General features: G+C 39.5%; 1 protein-coding gene across 1 annotated transcript; it reads right to left on the reverse strand.

Moving 5' to 3' along the window:
- Positions 1 to 1829: 1829 nt before the first annotated feature.
- On the reverse strand, positions 1830 to 10968 carry LOC145768825 (uncharacterized). Its single transcript, XM_082580425.1, has 5 exons — positions 10529 to 10968; positions 5311 to 5517; positions 3972 to 4583; positions 3407 to 3648; positions 1830 to 3243 (listed from the first exon to the last, which is right to left on the reverse strand). Exons 1-5 carry the CDS (start codon positions 10635 to 10637, stop codon positions 3091 to 3093), a joined length of 1323 nt encoding a protein of 440 aa, XP_082436551.1. The 5' UTR covers positions 10638 to 10968; the 3' UTR covers positions 1830 to 3090.
- Between the last annotated feature and the right edge of the window lie 6702 nt (positions 10969 to 17670).

Here is a 17670-nt window from a genome sequence, read left to right on the forward strand (position 1 = left end):
CTAAAGCAAACATTTGCTGACTTTCTCATATTGTAAGTAGACTTTTTGTAAATCATCACCATCATGTTCCTTCTTCGTATTGAAGGTTAGATAAAATGCGCCATTGTTCTCCACCATGAGCTGTTCGTACTGCTCTTTATAAATAAGTTGCCAGAATATTTTCCTGCTTGCATTGCGTATTGTTGCGTCATATTGCTCATAAGCACAGAAATAAATATTTAAGGCAGTGATTTTTATTCTATTTTCACCTCCCAATAGTCACAGCAAAACAAGATCAATGTTTGCGAACAGAAGAAGTTTGGGCGACCGTGTCTTTCAACCACTGCATGTAGACAAATGACGCTGTGCTGGAAAAGCCACAAACACTTTTATCTAACAAATGAAACTTATAAGCAAAACTTTTGTTACATTTTAACTAAAAACTTCAATGCTTACCAGGTATTCATTCCATCTTGTGGCATTCATTTCATTTCAGCTCCCATTTTGAAATAACTTTACACTAATTTTTACTTAAAGAGAAATTCCGTAAGGTGGAGCTAATGACCTATCCAGGAAGTTTAATTGTGGTTTAGCAAAAGATAAGAACGACTGAGCATCACTGGTTGGTTTGTTTTGAATCTTTATCCTCGGCCTTAATAGGTCATTCCTGGTAGTTTCGCATAGGTTACTTGTAGAGGCTCTTGACGCAAGGCCGGTTACCGAGATTAGCAGAGTGGAGTTTTCCGATTGTTGTTGCCGAGGAATTAATCCATTCACTAGGGGCCGCTGAATGGAGAGCAGTCCTGAAATGCGTTGCTCAAGCGCACACCCCGAGAGTCGAACTTGCGTCGCGTGATCTTGAGTCGGGTGCGTAACCACTGAGCTAATGGGGCGGACAACTGGGTTTTGTGATTGAAACTTGATTGAAGCCATGGTCGCTCTTGTTTCGAAACAAAAATTTACTCCAGGTATCTCATGTGTCTTCATTTAGTGACTGGTCAAACAAAAATGTGAGTCTTTATCAAGAAGGTTCACTGGTGCTAAAAAATAAGACAACGGTAACAAAGAAAAGAAAAATTTGACCAAATATCTCTGGAGGCTATCCTTTCAGACCTCACTATTTCAACTTTCGCTTCCTCGGTGCTCATCTATTTATTGCATGCCTTGTGCTGCAACAGTAGTGCAGTGCGCTAGTGTTTTGTGGATCTATTATCACAATCATCCTAATGTGGTCACAGTGATATATTGAGGGGAGACTGAAGAGCTCTCGCCTTTAGAAGCTGCACCCAGTTGCAGACGTCGCAGTCTAAATGTGCGTTTTGTCGCAGTTCCACAATGCAGACTACGTGCATCACGTCACTCACATGAACATCTTGTTCTTATGCTAAAGAGTGCATGGGAAGCTCTTGTTCAAATCAATCAAATCTAGTTATTACTATCTAAACCCTTGACAGCCTGTTTCACCTAAAGGAGGATCATCAGAAGGTCCTTATTCAAATAGAATCTTGTTCATATAAATCTTGTTCATATGATGTTCTTTTATGGGTTCAACAAACATAAGTAACTATGCAACGACTTTATTTTCAACTGGAGCTGATCTCTTAAACGTTTTATCGTTTCAAATAACATTCCTTTGTATAGAATTTCCTTTTGACAAGCCGTTCCGTTTGCAATAAAGCTCCTTACACCCAAGAAAAATATTCCACCATTAAGTTCCTACTAGTAACTCAATCTTAGTAGTGTAACTTGAAGACAGCGTGGACAGCAAGAAGCAATATAGCTATCTACAATATGATTAAAACTCGCTGCGGAAGCAACTGCCGCTATTTTTCATTATGACGAAACAAATGTGAAGATGTGCTTTGTATTTTGGAGGCAACAAAATGGTCTAGAGACAATTGTCTCGCGTCGACAGAAAAAAAGTCATATTTTATGAAAACAGTAAAACGACTGCGTGTTGGTCCAATGCGTTGTTTGGTGTTTCTTGTGACGTTCCCGTTGTAGATTGATGGGATAGGAAAAAAAGGCGCTTTACGTAAGTACACGGCTTGACGACATTGCTGCGTAACACACCATACAGTGAGGTAACAAAATAAAACACAGATCACAGAAGACTTGCACAAAATGTTTGGCCCGAAATACAAATTTTAAAATGAGAAATTTCTTACTCTACAAAAAATGTTTTTTATGTAAACTTCAGTCAAAACTTGGATTATTCTGCTTAGAAGACTCTTAAATAATAGTATATTACATATTTACAAATAGTTCAACATTTAAACGTTTTGTAAATATGTAATATACTGTTGTAATGCTCAACCCTGTGTTATTGTTGTGTCTTGCCTGTCTTTGGTATAAAAAAGCAAACTCTCTCCCGAAACTATATCTTAAATAATAGTTTGAGTAGAGAGGTTACTTTTTTCAATCATAAAGAGACATAACTTAGCAACAACATTTTCGTTTCTCAAATGCTTGAATAGTTGTGTTGCGTAATCGTTGAGTTGTTATTTCGTTTGAGGTATTTATTTCATATGCGAGCAAAGTACAGCAGTTCTCAAATATTTCTACCATTGTGTGTTATAAATGTTCTCTAGCATTTCGTATGTGACAATGTAACAAGGGCCAGATACATAGCCGAAAACGTTTGCTGTTTTGCCATGTTAAAGGTCAGGTTGGTGCTGAGTTTTTCTTCTCATAATAATCTTGCATCCACGTTTAGTTACAAGTTTTTCTTGATGACGTCATATCAGTGACGTGGTTATGAGCAGCTCAAGGGAGACATCATAATTTATACACTGCACGTATAACCATCACGGAATCCACATTTTGTTTGACATCTTTGTGGATACAAATCATCTTTTGTTTATGAAACGATGTTGCTTTTACAACAATGACTCAGGAGAGGTTGCCCTCCGCATGGCTGCGCAAAATCACACCACACGATAGAGCTGAGGTTTGTAACTTCCATCCACGAGAATTCCAACGACATTTTTTGGTAACAAACAAACAAAAACGACGTTTGTGCAAATTTAGTCAACAAAATCTTTTCACTGATCCTCCTCTGTGTAGAGAAGTTGTCGTGGGTTATGAGGTCACAATGTGAAGCAGACGATCTCAAAGTGGGGAGTTTGATCTCATCTCGGATGGGGCAGACCACGCCTCCATCGATCCGTTCCTCCTCCCATCAGAAAGGGAAGTGGTCGAATTTCGCGTTGAGGATCCTGTCGCTGGGTCACGTGATGAAGGTGCTGTCGAACCGTTTTCTATCTGTGACGAAATAAAAGTATTATAGTTAATCTGTGACGTCACACTACAACATCGATGGATGTTGATAATTCGTGGACTAATTTCGTGTTCGATAAGAATGGAATCCGAGCAACAATTGTCTGTCCACGAATTGATTGTCACAAAGTTCGTGTCACAATCTCACCGATATGACGTCAACTCGACTTCTACGCTTCAGTTTGCTTTTGCATCCCAGCTTCATGATTACCACCGCGATGACCACCGCGACGACCAGCAGCGCCGAGATGGGAATAAAAATGGCTAAGAACAGCGTAGTGTTGTCGGAATTCATTTGCTCTGGCGACGATGTAATGTTAAAAGAATTTGTGGAAGCACTGGACGTAATGTTAAAGTGAAGCATGGAAACTCTGGAAGTGGTATTTTGATCTGAAACATAAAAAATATTTTGATAATTAATGATCGCGTTCCATTTATGACGTAAGAAGTATTATATGAAACAACTTATCATTGTCGTTGCCTCACAGGCATGAAACTGCAAGTGGGACGGTTCCCACATTCCAAGACTCAAGGTAAATCGTTGGAAGCTGGTTGCATTCTCGATACATGCGCAGATGGCATCCACGGTTATCAATAAATTGTTAAAATAGTTTGTGTCGAACTAAAGCTACAAACATACAAGCCTGCCAGTATTCATCTTTACGAAAATCTTTCTCATTCCAGGCATAAATATTGTATTTACAATGTCTCACCTTTCCGCGTGGAAACACTTGTTGTGACGGCCATTGTTGTCGATGTCAGTGTTGATGATGTCATTGTTGATGATGGCATCGTAGATGACGGTTTTGATCCGTAACTTGTTTGACTTGTTGTTAAGTCACGATCTGTGGTGACATCAAAGAAGTCCTTACGAGTCGATGCAGAGCTGATGACGTAAGAAGTCGACGTGGAGTTTCCAATGAGGAATGAAGGAATCATTTCCAAACCAGGAGTGGTAGACAGTACTGTTGGTCTGGGGAAGTTAAATATATTTCTCCCTTCATTCACTCCTTCTCCAACCGGCCCAAGTCCTCCGAATCCTACCCTGCCTCCTCCCAATCTTCCTGTTCCTGTTGCTTCTCCAAGAACATCAATAGGGTAGTCCCCTTCGCCGTAAGTGTTTGAATAGTCTGTTTCATTGGAGCCGGGGTAATCTCCGATGTCGCTGTAGGGGCCAATAGTTCCCAATTCGGTCACATTATTGTTACTGGCCAGACGCAGGAGTTCGTCCTGTCCAAGTGCCTCTTGGGGAGCCAACCCAAGTAACGAAATGGGGTTTGCTTGCCCACCATTTGGAAGGAGCGCTCCCAAATTTTGCACGTCGTCTAAAAATACAAAAACAAAATCTTACAAAGACAAACCGACTAGGACTAGGCAGTGAGTTCAATCAAAACCAGAAGACGCAGCAAAAGAGAGTGCGACCCCAGCACGCGACACCAATCGGTTCTCATCTATGCTATAACGTTGTCTATTGCTTTAATTTCAAAACATTTCATTTGACCACATCTTGTGCTCCTCATCACTTCTACCATTTTATGATCGTCTTTACTTCTTTTATATTCTTATGATCCCCATCACTTCTTCTATCATCTTATGATCCTCATTAATTCTTCTATCATCTTATGATCCTCATCAATTTTTCTTTATCATCTTATAATCCTCATTACTTTTTCTATCATCCTATGATCCTCATTACTTCTTGTATCATCCTATGATCCTCATTACTTCTTCTACCATCTTATGATCTTCATCAATTCTTCTATCATCTTATGATCCTCATCACTTCTCATCATCTTATAATCCTCATTACTTCTTCTATCATCTTATGATCCTCATCACTTCTCATCATTTTATAATCCTTATTACTTCTTCTATCATCTTATGATCCTCATCAATTATTCTATCATCTTATGATCCTCGTCACTTTTTCTATCATGTTATGATCCTCATCACTTCTATGAAGTTCCATTTTTGATTTTTGCTTCCACTGCTGGGTAATTTCCGTGATTGATCGTAAAGAAATAGTATGAAATGACATGGAAGACAACTCACCCGTCGTCCGACTCGATGATTGCAGGTAGCCGTCTAATCTTCCACTGTTTCCGTGAGGGGATTCGCGCTTATCGCGATGCCTTGTTGGTTTCAGTCCACGCGATACACGGCCGGTGTGGAACTGCTTTTCTTTCAAAGAACTCTCCATCCCGAACATGTTCGTTGCTGTATTCATGAGGGACATCTTGCGGTGAGAGATTTCCGGTTCTGAAATTCAAATTAACTTCCAGATAATTGTTGAATATTGACTTTCGGGATAACAGTTTGAACTGGCGGAGTAGTGGAGAGGCCTTTCAGAGATCGAAGCAGATGAGTGCGGATGTGAAGCTTCAACATCCAACACAACAAATATTTCTAACGTCCGCCCAGTTAGCTCGCGACTTTCTGAATGAAAAACGGAAAAATCAAACGGCGCTGGTTCAACTCTCGGGGTGTGCTTTTGAAAAACGTATTTCAAGGTCTGCTCTCCATTCAATGGCAACTAGTAGATGGAATGATTCTCCGGCAACAACACTCCAACAATAGGAAACTTCACTGTCAATCTCGGTGACCCAGCGCGCGTTGGTAATTTAAAGATTTTACAAGTATACGCAACTGCCAGGTTTATCATCCGACAGAATTGCTTTGGTATCTGTTCTTCTTGTGTGTGTACTTGGCTCAATGCGTATTGCACTTATTTGTTTTGTCACTTATCATTACCATTATTTACAAGTATTTGTTTTTTTAATGTTTAAGTATTTTCTGATGAGGGCAGATAGTTCTTCCCGAAAGCGTTTGAACGTATTATGTTGTTGATCTGTTAGTGCATTGTATTTTGTTTGAATAATCTCATTCATTCCTATTACGTTATAGTCAGTCACCAGTTTATGGTGGGATTAAGATGTTAAAGAAGCTTTCTCAGTCCGAGGATAAATATTAAAAAGACAAAATCAATCACCTTCTGCCAACCAACGCACGTTGTGGCTCAGAACAACTTATTTTTCTTAATGATTTCAACTTTTAATATTTCTAAGGGCAGCTCTTCCTGTTTTAAAGAGATGACGCAAAGAGCTTTCAAATGAAATACACCGCATTGTGTACCTCACAAACACATCGTCATTGTGGCGAACAGACAATTGAACATGTTGCTGTTATTTTATTGGTCTCACATGTTGCTGTTATTTTATTGGTCTCTTAGATTTCAAGAAGCGAGTTATACAATTTATTGCTGCATTGCTAGTGGACCTCGCTTCCATTCAAAGATCGGGCAAAACGCTTTCCTCAACCAGAGATGAAGCGCAATCTCATAGACAGAAGAAGACAAAAGAAGCGTTGAAGTTGGCATCAAAGACCCATCAACGTTCCTGCAATCAATTGAGCGTCGTAGCCGTCGGCCATGTTGCGCTTGCCCCAGGACAAAGATCGCCCGATTGATTGTGCGCGTTCTTTGTCTTCTGTTTCAAAAACTCGCTTAACTATAGATTATGCCGTTCACTCGTATTGATGTTGTCCAGATGTGAAAGTTTGATTTGAAATTTTTGTTCAACTGCAATCAGTGGATGAGTAGAGCAACCTTCCCACTCATCATCATTTCACGTCCCATCAACAATCAACCTGGGTCGATCGATTGATGACGTCTGGCAGATAATTGTCATGCGATGCCCGCTAGAAACTTCTATCCAACAAGTTGTCGTCAGATGGTTTCTGGGACATTTTTTGGTTTTGTAAAAAATAAAACTTCATTTTGTCAACCACTGATGCGTGTTTGCATCATTGGTTCGAGTCCTCGCAACAAAGATATTGAACGTTTTCTTATCACGTCACGTTTGGAGGTTCGGTACATGAAGTGTTAGTCAACACTGTCTGCTTTGTAAAGCGCTGTGGAGCAACGCATTCTGCGATGGATACAGCGCTATATAAAAACTAACATTATTATTATTTAACAAGTTGTAAAAAAAATTAACTTCCTAAAGTGAAAAAAAAAACGTGAAAGAAATTTAAATTTAAAGCTGAAAACTCTCCTTCTTCACTCTCATCTATGTGAAGTAATTAGGATCACAATACAGAAGGAAGTACGTCTGGGAGGATCATCACTAAAACCATGGACAGGCAAGTTAGCAAAACCGTCATATCTAATCTTTAAAAGATGCTCTCTCAGTCCCAGAATAAATATTGTAGCAGCCATAATTGTCTTCTTATTATAGCGTTGATTATTATGGTAGTTACGTAACTTTGATTGTGCAAGTTATTTGTCGAAGCATTGAATGGCATCACGGTCAGGTATGTCATGCTCACTCGTTTCATGTTGTCGCAATAAACATTGCAAGGACTGCAACATAGGACCGTGTGAAGTTACCTTGTGCGGGTGCAAACATAGTCTGCGTCACACCTGGTCAAGCATAGTGAGTCATCAATTATGAAGACGCCGGGAGCTGTGAAGGCCATTATAAAATAATCAATCAAAGTGGGTGAATCGAAACAGAAATGAGTTGCCCCCGGGATGACGGTCTCCCATGAGAGTGAGTGAAGGCTTAAAAGTGTGAGGGAGAGGGTTTGGTGAAGAATCTATAAAACCGGCAAAGTGCTTTGTTCATACAATCCCTGCAACCAACTTCATGTCGAGGAAAGTGTATTTGCCCGGCGGTCATGGATGATACTTCATGACGTCATAATTGCTCTCCACCTCCGGCCGCGCCTTAAACGTCGATGACATATGGTCGTGTTCATCGAGTTGTTTGTTGACATCAACTAAACGAGGTTTGTTCAAACTGACCCACAGTCATCAGTAGAAACGATAAGAAATCTTTAAGGTCAGAATCAGTAAACCTGACGCAATAACACATTATTTCAAGTTTATTCGTTTCACAACAAACCCGACTTCCAGAACTGATTGCTCGAAACACAAACATCTTGAAATGCTATAGATTCGTTATTACGTCACATTCCTTGAGTGTTTTTTTCATTCAATTTTCGATTAAGTTCTTAAATTTTATTTTTGCTTACGAATACAAGCCGCTTCGTTGAACGTTGAGCGTTGAACGTAGATGGACTCGTCACCTCCAACATGCGACCGTCGCACAAGATTTGTCTCTGAGAGGTTCTTCAAATTAATTGACTAACCGCGTTTTTCACAAATCTTATTTGAACATTTTTAATACAAAACTTCTTCGAAGCAAAATAAAATGTTCGTTCGTTTTGAGGAAATACAATTTAGGCAGAAAGGTAACTTTTTTAAACCATAAACAGACATAATCCAGCAACAGCACTGCATTTAACATTATAAATACAAAAACAATAAGTTAACGTTTTCGGCTAGTCAGTAGTCACACAGCCCTTTTCAAGCCTATAAGAAAAATATTTTTAAACGAAATACTAAAGAATAATGCAGTATCACAGCAAAAAACATTTGAGAAACTTGCTTAACTAAGTTAGCTCACACAAAATAACTGAAAAATTATGCAGCACAACGGGTCAAGTATTTGAAAGGTAAAAATTAATCAATTGATCAGAAAAGGACTCAAACAGATTACGCTAGATAGACAGAAGCACAACACGAGATTCTTTAGAAATATTTTTCTTATAGGCTTGAAAAGGGCTGTAGGGGAAGGTGGGGATGGTTCGGACACTTTTTTGAAATTTGGCGTAAAACTTTTTTTTAAACTTTTTTGAAGCTTAAATTTTATGTCAACTTATAGCTATGTCTTTCATGAAAAAAGGGTGCACAGCATAGATTTCTCAAAATTTGTTTTCTTATTAATTTTCCTAAAATGCTGACAAGACTGAATTGTCCGAACATTCCCCAATGAGGGGTAGGTTCGGATAAGGTATGGGGCTATGTCGGACAAACCAAAATATGGTTGAAAATAGTCTTGAATAACATGTATTGTACCAATAATATTTACAAAGAAATCCTGCAATTGTTTCATGTTGAAGGGAATAACAAAATATCAAAAAAATTACAGAAGGTCTATAGCCTAGGGGATAACCCGGACACTTAGATATCTTATGTCCGCGGTATCCCCATGGTCACGTGTAGCAAACAATGGCAGACTTCTACTAGTACAAAATGTTCTGCTAGAAAACTCTTTTGCTGTAAAGAACCTGCTATCTACAACGTATATGCTACACTAAAGGTTAAAAGCTTTACAGCACAAACTTTTTTATAAACGCTTACGACGTTCACTAAAAATATTACGTCTTTGAGAAAAAAATCTAAACTTCTAAATTTGAACAACTGAAGTTCTTAGAGCAGTCCTAACGCAGCTGGCAACTTTCACCAATGGTGAAAGTTGGCGTGCAAACTGCGCGGCGATGAGAAAATTAAACTGGAAGTTGCTTGTCCGGGGTATCCCCTTGTCCGAACCATCCCCATCTTCCCCTATGACTAGCCGAAAACGTTAGCTTATTGTTTTTGTTTTTATAATGTTAAATGTAGTGTTGTTGCTGAGTTTTGAGGAAAAGTTTTTGATATGGTTTTGAAATATTTTTATTTTGAAAAGTTTCTTTCAGTTCAATTTCGTTTTTAAAGAATGTTATTTATTTGCCCGAATTAACCCGAGGCCGGCATGAAAAGTTTTGGATGATTCCTTAATTTTGTTGAGAAAAACCTTGAATCTTTTTAACTTGGATCCAGTTTTGTTTTCCAATGGCATTAGAACCAGTTTTTGATTGATTCAATCTTTATCCTCGGATTGACAAAACCTTTATAGGTTATTCCTGGTAGTTTCGCATACTTGTAGAGGCTCGACACAGGGCCGGTTACCGGTACCGAGATTGACAGAGTGAAGTTTCCGATTGTTGAAGTGTTGTTGCAGGGGAATTATTCCATTCACTAGGTGCCGCTGAATGGAGAGTAGTCCTTAACGTGCATTGCTGAAGCGCACACTCCGAGAGTCGAACCAGCGCCGCTTGATCTTGAAGCTTCTTTATTCCAGAAGTCACACGCTAACCAACTGAGCTATCGGGGAAGTTTCCAGGGCAACATTTCGTAACTTCACTTTCCACAATCTTCTGTTTATGTCTGCCCTGGTTGCATTTGATGAAAACAAATTGGATCAGCAGCTTCCACCACCTTGCTGCATTTTTTAACCCGCGCAACTTACATTTAAGAAAGAACAACCATAGAATTTTTTTTTAAATTTGCAAACAATAATACAAATGTGCTCAATTTTTATTGATACATAAAACATCTTCTATTAATGTGAAGAGCAGTTCATCAACATGACAATTGTGACGTCACCTGCATTTCCTTTGTTGGTTCCCACGGCGAAAAGAAGAATTATTAAGATACAAAGTTGTTTTGTGACGAAATAATGCAAGTTGTCATAAGTAATCCATTGTTGGGACATTATTTAATCATTGTCCCTCCGATGTAGAAATGTAGACGGCGGTGGTTCAAAGGATCAATTAACAAAGAATTGCTCCAAAACAGCCTAAAACTTTCGCTCTTTGTCGAGGATAAAAATATAATAAACAAACATTTAGTTAACACACAAGTTTGAAATATCATGTACCTGACCTCGCTACCAGCATGAGTTGAATTTTATCAACAAATTATTGATACGAACCCCTTGATAGTTACTTGGGATTTTAAATACAAAATTTATAATCCCTTCCTTCTGCCTTGTAAGATCTCCCTCCCTTCCAGGTGTAAGAACCAGAAAGCCTGATGACATTGGAACAACATCGACTGCGACTTTGTGTTCCATAAACATTTACTTCAAATTCATGTTGATTTCTCTTAAATCAACAAAATTACTCTTTCAATACTTCATAGCGTTTTGCTCGATGACCAACGCGTTGGTGACGTCACACTTCACAGTCGCGAGTTGAACGCAATTTGTCGCCGATGACAAACGCGGGGGCAGCGTGCGCACATGGAATGAGCCTTCCTTCGTGGACGTCGCTGTAATAGCGACGTCCACGCTTCCTTTCATAAGCTTCCGAAGTGAGAGGCTGACAGCTGTACAACTTATCGCAGAATAAACATCTATTTGAATAAGCTGAAAATGATATTGCTATAGCGAAGTCGATTCTTAATGAATTACACCAAGAGGTTAGATTTTTGTGCAAATGCCAGTATTTTGATGAAAGCAAAATAGAAGTACCTGCTTTTAGGAATAACCGACTACTAGACTCGACAATTCAAAAGCGAGGAAAGTAGAATTGCCAAATTGGAAAGCTACGTTGTAAGCTATACTAAAATTTAATCCACACTCGTAATTCAACATCTATTTTGTTGCTTCCACTAAATCATTGAAATCGCAGCCACATTCTTTCGGTCAGCCCTTCCTGGCAGTCAACGTACAGTGCGGACTGTTGTTGCATCTTGTTGTCCAATTAGATCGAAGTTCAAAACTTTATGTCGCCCCAGGCTGTTGGTCGACCGGGCAACCCACAATTTTCGTGTTAAGCAGAAACGACGACGAACAAGTTCATCGCTAACCGCGGGATAGGCGTTTTATGACGTCAATGGAACGTATTGTATCGTCTGAGCTCCTTTACAAAAGCAACGTCTTTTAACTTCCAGAGCTTTGGGATATTTTAGAAAACAGCAACTCGACCCTAGAAAGTTAATTCCACGCCAATATACATTTCCAGTAGTGGGCCACTGGGAGAAAAGAGGGTAACTTAGGTACAGAATCATTTCTTTGTCCTGAGTGCAGACGTTGAACAGTTGCGGGCCGATTTGTTGAGATCTACAACTGATATCATCTGCTGACTTTAACTCAGCTGCAAAGTTGAGGGATTAGAAATAAACAACTTGGCAAATAATTTGAACAAGACAAACGAAACGTTTATTTCATAATGGGCAGCAATTATGACGTCATGACATAAGAAAAATCCGTTGCATCGTCATGACGTGTCCAGCCCTGATAGGTCAGTTGCATCAGCAACCAATTTTGTGAACGACGAAGCCACAATAAGAAGCAACGCTGGTTCGGCTTTCGTGCACAACCCCGTTCAAAGGCAGCTCTCCATCTAGCGGCACCTCGTTGGGGAATTCAATGTCGACTGGGATGATGCAAGGCAAACGAACAAAAGGACGACAAAAAATGAAAGATTTTGACAATATCAAGCAAATTACAGGAATGAAAAACATGCCGGAAATACTAGAAAAAAATTCAAAAAACAGAACAAAATGAATGGAGTTCATATGGGAGGCCACAGCTGATCAAACATGATCAATTTGTTGAAGAAGAAGAAGTGGTTAGAATGATTCCTCTGGGAAATTGCCCTTGAATCGAGTTACAGATTTTTAGTTTTTTATAAACAATTAGATGCAAATTTGTTGAATTCCATTTCCTTCACAGCGCTGTGCTCCAGAGAAGCGCGCAGCAACCATTGATGACGACACCAATCAGCAGGTGACGCCATTGATTGGTCGAAGTTGCAACAACATGAGGTTGTTCTGTGCTTGTCAGACCAGGGAACACATGTATTTATATCTACCCGATGCTACAGTGGAGGTGGGAATCATTCAGGATACAACATAATTCCACGAAATTTTCTTTCGATCTAATGAATGGTTTTGTTGTTCTTGTAAACGGAGATATCGATATGAACAGATATATTTACTTTTAAAGGTCAACTGCTTAATCTTTCAAGTTGTTAGTTATAAATAGTTGCACAGATTAATGGCAGCTGTGTTCAAATTTAGTTTAACGTTCTTCAACAAAGTCTTAACGTTGGCCAACGAATATTATTTGCTTAAAGATATCTTGTCGGTCTTATTTGATCATAACTTCAAGCACTGGATGCTGTCGGATGTATCGGTTGAGCGATCCCTAATAATTTACTTCCATGTTTTCCACTTGTTTGGAAACAATTTTGAACATTATCTTCTCGTTATGACGTCACACTTATGCACACAACACAGGCACAATAACGTCATTGTCGGCTGCTTAGGGCGATAAGATCACAAGATGTCGCGGTTATCGTCGCGAGACAATTATTTCAACAGAAGCAGAATTATTTTTGTAGAAAATTGAAAACGAGTCTCAGTCATTGGATTCCCTTCCAATGCAAATCCAACCTGTTAGTTCCACAACTGTACTTGGAATTCGCTCAGTAATTAAACATCGGTTTCAAATTGAAACTTTCAGCCTTTGTGACGGTTGCGTCAGTTAATCAAAGAAAACAAAGTTTCTATAAACAGTCGGAGCTCGACGAGGACGAGTTTATGATTGCATGTGAACAGATCCGAATATCTATGTATTTGTAGCGTCCTGCGGTTTTTCTTATGTGTTTTACGACTTATACTGTTGTGAAATTTAGAGGCCTTTCATCCCCTGTAGTTTTTCTTTAGGACATTATGTCGTTCATTAGAAATTTGAAACGCTGGCTAGGAATTCAAGTAGTTGTGTGCTAAGGAATTTGGAATGCCACCCACAAGTTGGGCACATTTTTGCTACCGGCTGTTTAACATTTGCGACACGTAGTTTTACGTCTTCTTAGCGATGTAGCCTACATTATGTTGCATCCGCAGTGCTTTTGTATATCGTGATTGCAAGCGTCGCTCAGGGGATTCCTATCAAGTTTCGAAACTTTTTAAACCAGGGTTGAAATTTCATTAGTATTATTTTTTTCTCAGTTATTCAGCAGCCTACTATTCTTTTTCAGTCGCTGGATGGTGACATCGTTCAATCAGTCCGCTAATCAGTCCATTCGTAGTCAAGCGACGATTTCAGTTCAGTTGCGGCGATGGTTTAATTTATGAGACATGAACTGATTTGAGTTCTTTTTGAGATCGAGACATGTTGCCGGTTGCAACCCTTTAAGTTTGTGTGATGGTTTGAAGATTTGTTTCTACAATAAATACATGCATACAATCAAGAAGTCTAGATATTGTTCTCTGATCATTCTCACCGCACTACTGCGCTCGGAATGTTGCTGTAGGCTAAATACTCACAGCTAGGTATGGGTGGATAGTCTGGACTATACGACGTCCGCTACATATTGAATGCAAATGGCGAGAACTTTGCTCGACCTGCATTTTTAAGAGTAAAACTGCAGTGGCTTAAAAATTTGCCTTAAATGCACAAGCATGAACAAAAAGTTACGAATAAAAATTTACTTCAGCGATTTATAGTCTATAAATATATAAATAATTGGTTAAATCTTTATCTTCTGACTGGGAAAGCTTCCTTGAGAGCTAAATCCTGGCAGTTTCGCATAGGCTACTTGTAGAGGCTTTGAACCACTGACGCAAGGCCGGTTACCGAGATTGACAGAGTGAAGGTCCGATTGTTGAAGTCTTGTTGCTCGGGAATTAGGCTACTCCATTCATTAGATGCCGCTGAATGGAGAGCAATCCTTAGAATGCGTTGCTCGAGCAAACACCCCGAGAGTCGAACCAGCACCGCTTGATCTTGAAGCTTCTTCGTTCACAAAGTCACGCGCTAACCAACAATATGATAGCGAATCTTTCAAAACATTACCTGGGAGGGATGGAAATCTTTTGCAAGAATTTGCTTGATGCGTGGAAACTTCATCTGCACTGCATGAAGTTGCTCAGCAGTCCAACAATTTGACATAAAGTTCTGGATTGAATCTTTATCCTCGGACGGACAAAGCTTCCGATAGGTTATTCCTGTCAGTCTCGCATTGTTCCGGCGGCTCGATTGCCCTTTTTTAGGTTTAGAATTTGTGCTAACATTGTTTTTTTTTGTTATTTCGCGATTGTTTTCCATGACTTGGTCTGCCTGCGGACGACAGCATTTTTTTACTTCATAATCGCTTCTGCTGCCTGCCTAATTGTGCGTTTAAAAGCCATTTTCACTTGTGTTGGAAAACCAATATTTGTTGGAATGAGATGCCAGCCCCCTTTCTTGTGGTACCATGTCTAACAGTGAACTGGCAACAGAGGTCTCTTACTGTCCAACTTCGACAGCTCAGTTGGTTAGCGCGTAACTTCGTGAACAGAGAAGCTTCAAGATCAAGAGGCGCTAGTTCGACTCTCGGGGTGTGCGCTTGAGCAACGCACGTTAAGGACTGCTCTCCACTAAACGGAATCTAATGGATGGAATAATTCCCCGGCAACAACACTTCAACAATCGGAAAGCTTCACTGTCATTTTCGGTAACCGACCCTTCGTCAAAAGCCTCTACAAGTAAGCATACGAAACTACTAGGAATCACCTATCAAGGCTTTGTTAGTCCGAGGATAAAAATTTAAAACCAAGCAAAATATTTTATCCTCACCAAAGCAACCAGTAGATTGAAGCAGGGATATCCAAAGAAGGGCAGAGGTGGGCAGTAGCGCGCTACTTTTTTAGCTATTATTTTGCTAAAAGTAGCGTTAGCGGCGCTACTTCTTAGTTGGAGTAGCGGCGCTATTTTTTGTCAAAGTAGCGGTAGCGGGAGAGGCGCTACTTTTTTTCAGTCGCACTCCCGCTACTTTTTAATTTAAAGTGAAAAAAATACCCTTTTTTTTCGCAACACTGTCGTGGTCAAACAGCTATATTATATGGTAGCCACTTTAACAAGTCGAAATTCTGCCAGTGAAATTGACTACAATGCAACCGTCAACCAATCAGAACGTGTTATAAGAGGCTACCGTCCAATTGTGACCCTTCTAGCACTCATCCAGAGAGTTAATGCTTGTTTTGAACTTTATTTGGTAATTACAGAAGAAAAAGAGCAATAGCAGTGGTGAGAATCGAACACGCGTCAATGAAATGACTACTTTCTAGCCCTAACCCTATCCCCTAAGCCAACCAGCTGACAAAAATCCATCACTTAATTTGCTTTCTATGATCTTCTTTTCGCCATTTTTTACGTCACTTATGCGCGCTTACGTCACTTATGTAAACCATAACTTATGATTGGTTGGCGGTTTCATTCTAATCAATTTCAGTGGCAGAATTTCGACTTGTTAAAGTGGCTACCATATTATATAGCCTATGTAATCGGTTTGATTGCAAAGTTTCGGTCTTTTGGGAATCTCGTTTTCTGGTGTGGAGCTGCGATCAAGGTATGAAATCAATAATGTTCATTTTAGTTTTAATAATAGCCGAAGTAAAGTAGTATATGGCTTATATAGAATACAGCATGCAGTGAGCATTAGCCTACCTCATCAGTCATCACCTATGCTTAGATGTCCAAAAATAAGATTTTTTATTGTATTGATTAAAGTAAAACTGTTGACAAATGGTTAGCTAAGATATTTGTTGCTGATAAAATTTTCTTACACGATGGTTTTTATTAAAAGAAATTATTACAGGGCAATTTCGTGTGATTTGTTTTGCTTACAACTTAGAAGTTACAACATAGTTTATCTTATTTCTAAACTCATTTATTTCTAGCTGACTTCTTCGGCGAATAGCCTATCTCCGTGTGATGAAGTTAATCTGCCAGGCTTTAGACATTCTCCAGGCCGAGTCCAAGGCGTATTACGAAGTCTTGCTTCCAACTATCACAATTTGCGGGAAGAAGTTGACCGAGATCAGTGATCTTGTTACCTGTGAGGAGTTAAAAGTAAAAGTCCTTGAAGGGGTGAAGAAACGATATAACAAGTGCTTCACCGACATGAAATGCGTTATGGCATCATCCCTCCTTCAAGACGTCGTGGCTACAATTTCTGCACTACGTTTCCACGGATGATGCTGACGCAGTGCGAGAAAAAGTCAAAACAGATGTAATTCGACTGTTGCGGGAGACATCAAGCCAGGTTGATACCAAGAGTGACACCAACACCAGTCACGACTCCGAGAATGAATTTTTTGGTGTGTTGGCATCCCGTGAAACGTCGGTGCAGAAGGAAACAGCAATTGTGGACGCATTTTTTTCGGACAGGAGCATGTCCTTGAGCTTTTCAAATATCGAGTTAAAATATCTGTTCGTTAAATACAATACAACACCCCCATTCCTTCCAGTGCTGCGGTGGAGAGACTTTTCTCTGTTGGAAAAGATGTGCTTAAACCAAAGCGGGCAGGACTTAGTGACTCTCATTTTGAAATGCTCGTGTGTTTGAAAGATGCGTAGCAATAAATTTCCCTTAGAACAGGGGTTCTTAAACTGGGGTCCGCGGACTAGTTTTAGGGGGTCCATGAAAGCTCAATGGAAATCTTGGTGTATAATTTCAACAATAGGATAATTTTTTTAAAAGAAAAGAGATTAAGTTCAAACAACGCTGATGATTTTCCTCAGGTCATCATTACTCATTGCTTTTTACATCGCCATGCATTAGAATCGAAAACTCTCCCAACAAATTTGAAAGAAATTTTGTCGGGTAGTGTGAAAATCGTTAATTTTATCAAAGCTTGGGCTTTGAACCATCGAATATTCAAGAGGTTACGTCAAGAAATGGAAGTGGAACATGAAGTTCTCCTCTATAATATAGAAGCTCGCTGGCTGTCAAGGGGACAAGTTTTGAAGCACT

The sequence above is a fragment of the Aplidium turbinatum genome, chromosome 4 (assembly GCF_918807975.1).
Source record: "Aplidium turbinatum chromosome 4, kaAplTurb1.1, whole genome shotgun sequence".
NCBI lineage: Eukaryota > Metazoa > Chordata > Ascidiacea > Aplousobranchia > Polyclinidae > Aplidium > Aplidium turbinatum.